This window comes from Scomber scombrus, chromosome 7 (assembly GCF_963691925.1).
Source record: "Scomber scombrus chromosome 7, fScoSco1.1, whole genome shotgun sequence".
In the NCBI taxonomy this organism is placed as follows: Eukaryota; Metazoa; Chordata; class Actinopteri; order Scombriformes; family Scombridae; genus Scomber; species Scomber scombrus.
Genome location: NC_084976.1, coordinates 24,820,848 through 24,827,629, shown reverse-complemented (window position 1 = coordinate 24,827,629; position 6,782 = coordinate 24,820,848). Strand labels below are relative to the sequence as shown.

Here is a 6,782-nt window from a genome sequence, read left to right as displayed (position 1 = left end):
AAATCAAAGCAGCACTATGAATGTAATAGCAGTGGACTACGGCAATTCCTGTCGGCTGATTAGGGATTTTGCCCAAAACCAAATTGTTTAAATAAGCAGGCGAAATAAACTTTGACAAGTTTTCTAAATTAGTTCATTTACATGTCTTGTTGTCAGCCGATGTCTTGTGTTATTTTTTAGGTCATTTTAGAAATACTTTACTCTGTTTTGTATCAAATCTGAACCAAATGCAGTTTGTTATCCTGCCCATTAGACAGCAGAAACCATGTGTAACAGAATGGATGTTCATTGTGCTTTAAATGCTGTTGTGTTTAGATAGAGGTTCAGCTTTTTACATATGACTATATATATATATATATATTTGAATGTAACCATGGGAACATGTGTATATATGTAAATAAAATGGCTGCATTTTTCATCAATGGTTTTCAATGACTATATAGTAAACAGAAGAAATTAGGACAATGAATTACTGGAAAAAAGAATTTACTCCACATTATTTTCGAAAAGGAAAAAAAAAGCACCAAAAAAAAAAGAAAAAAGAGACATTCATTATATCAACTGAATGCATGGCTTCACCATAATGTTAACAGCATCGTTGTGATAGATCTGACACAAATCCTACTTCAAGCTAATTACAACTTTGGCATTAACAGCTCACAACAAGAAATCCCTTTGGGTAACATTTTAAATCCTCAAGTCGTTAAGATGATTCATGAGGCCTCCGTCGAGATTTTAACAGCGAGGGTTTGAGATTTCACAAAGGCCTTTCGAGGGTTTTTGTCATGTACAACACATCTGTGTTTTGAATCAGACTCTGAGTGTCTTTTTTCTTCATTAACTGAAACTAACACTGCGTACAAATGTTAAAGAGCAGCTGTCCAATTCTTAAGAAAACATTAAAGAAAAGGGTTGTACAGGAAGTCGTTTTTCTGCTTTTTAGCCAGTCAGAAAGGCCTCTGTAAAACCCCCGACTACACCCTTTATGTTATCTGTCATAAGTGGGATGATTCAGTTAGTAGTTGTGCATAGAAAACACATTTGCATACAGTAATCTGGTCTCAGAAATGTACTTGTACATATGAGACAATATCAAAATATGTCTTTGTTCCTTCTGAATATTAGCAGCTGGCCATTACTCTAACTAGTGATTGTCACTGACTTTTTTAAGGCACTTTCAAAATGTCAAAATCTGAAGGCAAAAAAAGGAATCTAATTTGGCAGAAGTACCATCTATTAAGTACAATAGAAACAAAAAAAATGAAAACAAAACAAAAAACAGCCATCAAGTATTTTCCGTAAATGCTTTGATATTCTTTTCTCTCGAGTATAAATGATTTAAAGCTGCCTGACTAGAGTACAAATCTACCTGCTGTGCATAACTGGCGAGACCCTCAATAAAAGCAGCGCATGAAGCCAAAAGTCACTAAGTACACCAACCCTGCAATCCCACTCAGATCCCAAAATCATGGCTGGGGATTTGCAAAGCCAGTAAGCTTAGAGGAAAGGAGAGAAGAAGAAGAAGAAAAAAAGCCCTTATGACCAGTTTTTAGGGGCAACACAAATCAGAGGATGTCTGATAGTCACAAGGCTGCAATACAAGGCATGTGAGCAAAGAGCTGATTGTTGATGCTTTTTTATGCCCTCAGAAGGCACTTTTGTATTTATCATCTGTAAAAAAGCTTGTTAAAATGTAACACAAACTACTGTTGTAGTTCTACTTGAACAGCAGCATCAGTTCTCTATTGGAGTAGTGTTTATACCTAAGAAATGTTATAAATACTGTGTGTATATATATATATATATGGCACCAAACTTTTCAATAAAGACTTAAAACACAGAACTTAAATCCTGATAATTCCCCCAAATAGAAAACATGATGAAACATATTTGGAATTAGTAAAACAATGAAGCAACTAGTTTAAATGTACGTATCTGGCAGAGAAACACCTGCGGCTCTGTTGCCTGGGTAAATTCAACTTATCCAACAAAATAACAACATCCTCATTTCCACAGACGTTCAAAAACATAATCAAATACATTTCTCTGGAGTCAAGCTGTTAACTGAAGAAAAATAGATATAAATTCATCTCAAATAATTATTATCTCTGTGCGCGCCATAGGTGCTAAACCATATCATCTAAATCCACGTAGAAAATGTTCAACACTTCTTTTTGTGTAAGGCTAAAGTGAAGAGACTGGACAGAACATGCTGAACACCCTGAGCTTACAGTACTTTGGCTTTCTTTGGAGAATTTTCAAACATAGTTTCTTAGAAAAAAAATAAAAATAAAATAACCGTCTTGGTTATTTTTTGTGTAGTATATAAAGATAGTGTAACACTGTTCCAAAGAACAAGGGAAACTACACTCACTGGCTACTTTATTAGAAACACCTGTGCAATTTAATGCAACCCAATACAACAGCTCTGCCATAAATTCAACATTTATGAAGTTTATACATTTTAAGTTTTTGTTGATATAGTCAGAAAAGGTCATCATTCTAATCAATGTTAATTATTGAGGTTGTAGTGTGTAGTGGTGGTGTACTAAGGTGCATTATAATGAAAGGCGTTTCTAATATTTTGTGCACCCCATTTACATACATGAGGAGGGCAAAATATTAGGAACACCATTTAATATTATGTAACCCAGTGCAACACCACCACTTTGTACAACCTCAGTAATAAACAAAGTAGAATAATCACCTTTCTGACAATGTTAACAAAAACTGAAACTGTAAAAGCTTCATAAATGGAGAATTTATAGCAGAGTGTTTATATTGGATTGCATTAGATTGAACAGGTGTTCCTAATCAAGTAGCCACTGAGTGTAATTTCAGCCATAAACATCTCCAACATCTCAAATAAAGATTTGATCAATTTGATGGGCGACAGACATGATCAACAAACCCCGCAGGATTCATTTTCCTGTTGTCTGTATGGCTGTAGAATGGATTCCCGTACCCAGAGTTATTCCTGACGGGGGTCACTAGCTGTGCGTGTTGAGTGTTGACAGCCTGGCCATTAAATGTGAAACCCCGACTCGGACTGAAGCAGAGGCACTGGTCAATGGAGCTCTGTGTGTGTGTGTGTGTGTGTGTGTGTGTGTGTGTGTAACAGTGAGTGTGCAAGCAGAGCAGAAGACAGCACAAGCATTAAGCACAGCACACATGCAGTAATATAACTTGAATATACAAACTCAAAAGAAGCTATAGATATGAAAATCCTGTGCCCTTAGCCAAAACCTTGAAGCAAATCTAACCTGCAGATTAATCGTATACAAAACAGGACAAGATCATATTAAAAAAAATAAAGACAAAAATCCCAACAGTAGAAAAATAATTCTCCTATGTGGGCTAAAGGATGAGGTGGAGAGTTCAGGCGAGGTGCTGTCTGGTTTTACATGACGGAGCAGTTCTCCGGCTTGACACGACCCTGAAGGAAGAAAGTACAGCGTTAAACATGAAGAAAACAAGAAACTGGAGGGATATTAACACTCCAACAAGACCTAACAATGAAATGATTTTTGTTAGTGAGATCTATGAGTAGGACTAAAAAAATGCTGTGTGAACTTATTGGTTAGCTGTTCTTTTTCTATTCTTTATAAAATAGTTTTTCCAGTGAACCACGGTGCAATATAACCACACAATAAAAGTGTTTGTAATAGCCTGAATATGCAATTCAGTAAAATTCGCTGCACTTTATTTCTTGTAGTGACTAAATTTCAGCTTTTTGTGATTTTTTCAATGATAGTTTTCTTCATTTGAACAATATGAGCAAGTTTGCAACAATAAAAGTGTATTTTTGAACACTCAGGTTTGACTGATCAGGGGTTTGTAAATTCTGAATAACTGACTGTTGTTACATTTCATCAAGCTGCCTTGTATACATACATTTGTTTGTTCATACTAGTAGCTGAAAATTAAAACAACAGAAAGCATGAAAGCCAAAAAATATTTGCCTCCAAGGAGAAGACATATCAGATGCTCACTTAGCCAATCAACAATGATTTTCAGTATCAATGAATCTGCTGATTAATTTCTTGATTGGTCAATTAATTGCATCAAGAAATTCCAGAAAACAGTTAAAAATGTCTGTCACAGTTTCCTAAAAAACCAAGTTGGTGTCCTTAAATTGCCTGTTTTGTTTGACCAACATGCCAAAATCCAAAAATATTGAAGTTACAATCACATAAAAACAAGACAAGCAGCAAATCCCCATAAATGACTGGCTGGAGCTGAGGGCTGTTTGGTACTTTATAAGTGACTATATCGATTAATTGAGGAACCCCCAAGGTCTATTGCAAGAATTATTTATTTTACTCAACAGTGCCAGCAATTTACAAAAGTTGCTGCGTGCTGCTTGTTTAACTGTAATGTTTCTACATGAGCATTTTTAATAAAATAGTTTAGTCCAAGATGCCTTTGAGAAGGAGTGTCGCCTCTGCATTCTTGGATTTGAATCAATATTTCATTATAAAATAAAACACAATGCTGATCTGCTTCATGCTGTGCAATTACTGATGTTCATTTTGTAATAAAGTAGCTGTACAGTACCTGTCTGGGCTCGTTGGTGCCCATGAATGAGGAGTGTCCCACGAGGCCTTCAGGTAGACCACCGCCGCCGCCGCAGCCGCCCGAGCGGTCTGACGGCTGCCCGCAGGAGTCGCAGATCACCGTGCGGCTCCGCAGGTTGTACTCGTTGTCTCCGCCGCTCGTGCTGTGAGCTCCCTGCAGGGGGCGACACACACACAACAGGGTGAGTTACTGAGCACTGCTGCTGGACCAGGAGCTGCTGCAGTCACAGCCGGCTGGGAGCTGTGTTGTTTCTGATGCATAATGTACGCTATTTTCAGATTTGCTGGATTATTTAGGGGATGTCTGAATAGAAGAGGAATTTACCATTTCGTCATCGTCATCATCCTGGAAAAGGGTGCGTGTGACTTTCCTCATGGCCATTTCCTGGTGGTGAATAAAGTGAAAGAAAGAAAACAAATCGATGAAGTTTGGAAGTTGGAAATGAATATACATGTAAGACATTTTCTACAAAACATGAAATTAGACCTCTCCGTTGGCACTGATGAGGATGGTTTGCAGGAGGTCACCGGTGCCCCAGGAGTTCTGGTTCTTCCACACCAGGTCAGTGGGGGGGTTGTGGCTTCCACCACCAGATGCAGCCCAGATCTACAAAAGGTCAAAGGTCACAGAGTTGGAAAGAGATCATGTACTTGACCAATCATTGTTGAGCTGCTACTGAAATGTACTTAAAGAAAGAAAGAAAACAAGAATCGACCACATTAAACCACAAAGCAAGCAATGATATTAAAATTTTAAAAAAGACAAACACGAAACAAGAAAACCTGCTTAACGTACAGTGACGGTTCCTCCAGCCTTCAGGCTGAATTTGTGTGGAAACTTGTAGGCGATGGGGCTACCATTCCCGATTTGTCTCTTCACCTGCCAGTTGGCCAGTGATTGGTCCTACATGACAAAAATGGGAAGAGAAATGGAGGATGGACGAGATAATTTTTTTAAAAACTGAAAAAGGAAAAGATGGAGGCAGAGGTTACAGATAATTATGTCTTTCCTTCCTAGAATATATTTTATTTTATATTTTTTGTCAAAAGTAACAGCAAAAAAAGAAGAATAACAACTTTGACGATACAACAATCTTACAAATAACCATAACCAGTATATGTAACCAGGACAGTAGAGTGTGATGAATCATCAACTATTTTTAGGATAGTGAGTACGTCATCTTTTATCTTTAAAAGACTAAAAGACTGTCAGAGGAAGCTGTTTCTCATTTTAGAGATTTTAGTGTTTGGAAAATCAGCAGATAGATAGACTCAATTACCTCATCAGCCTTGTTGCTAAGGCGGATGTACTTGCCCTCCAGGTCAACCTCGTCCACAGTGACACGGCCGCTGGCGGAGGCGTGCTGACTAATGCGAGTCTTGGTCACGGTACCCCCCACAAGGCTGGAGGTCTCGCTGTCGTTGTCGTTGAGGCGGCGCTTCTTGGCGCTGGCTGTGCCGGAGGAGTTGCGGCTGCTGGAGGCGGTGGTGGAGGACTGAAGGAGGCGGCTGGTGTGGCTGTGGGCTGAGCCGGAGGTTCGTGTCACCGTCACCTTGGTGGGCGGAGGGCTGGGTGACAGACGCAGCCTGTGGAGAGATGGAGGTAGAGGTTTAGACAAAGGGAGTTGTTGTAATGTGCAGACACGGTTTCCCATTAGAAAATTATATCGCTATAAACTTCAACATGAGCATGATGAGATACTGAAGAAAACAAACTGATCTTATCAGAAATAAACAATACATGATCATATATTTTACGAGCGGAGTGTTTGGCTACTTCAACTCATCTTTTACACATTTTAAACATTATTATTTATTTATCTTGTTGTCACCAGCATTTATTGCTGAGCACCTCTTTTTATCCTTTAAGGCACATTTTTGATATTTATGAATTTACCAAAGAAAAAAGATTTTGTCAGGTTTTATATGGTGATATTTTTAAGGAAAATTAGCCCACAGGCATTGATTGATTCAGGTGATGGTGTAAACTGAACTGAACACCTGGTGTGGGCGGTGTCAGACAGACCCTACAGAATGCACAGACACAAAGTATGACTCAAGATTTAACCTTTACGCATATATTTGCAGCTGAAAACATGCTTGGTTCAATTGCTTTGACTTTTGTTGATCTGTGACAGAAAACACACAAACCATGTCCACCACATCATAGCCAAAAAGTATGCAGACATCTGAACATTACATTCA

At 38.4% G+C, this 6,782-nt stretch overlaps 1 protein-coding gene across 3 annotated transcripts in view; it reads right to left on the bottom strand.

Annotated features, from left to right (window-relative positions):
* Positions 1-469: 469 nt before the first annotated feature.
* Positions 470-6,782, bottom strand: part of LOC133983020 (lamin-A-like) — a 36,963-nt gene continuing 30,650 nt past the window's right edge. For all 3 annotated transcript variants that reach the window (XM_062421936.1, XM_062421935.1, XM_062421934.1), the window contains 6 exons: positions 5,858-6,164; positions 5,374-5,481; positions 5,065-5,184; positions 4,903-4,962; positions 4,558-4,731; positions 470-3,436 (listed from right to left, as the gene is read on the bottom strand). In XM_062421936.1, coding sequence (XP_062277920.1) covers positions 3,401-3,436; positions 4,558-4,731; positions 4,903-4,962; positions 5,065-5,184; positions 5,374-5,481; positions 5,858-6,164 — 805 coding nt within the window. In that variant the 3' untranslated portion in view covers positions 470-3,400. The remainder of the gene's footprint in view (positions 3,437-4,557; positions 4,732-4,902; positions 4,963-5,064; positions 5,185-5,373; positions 5,482-5,857; positions 6,165-6,782) is intronic.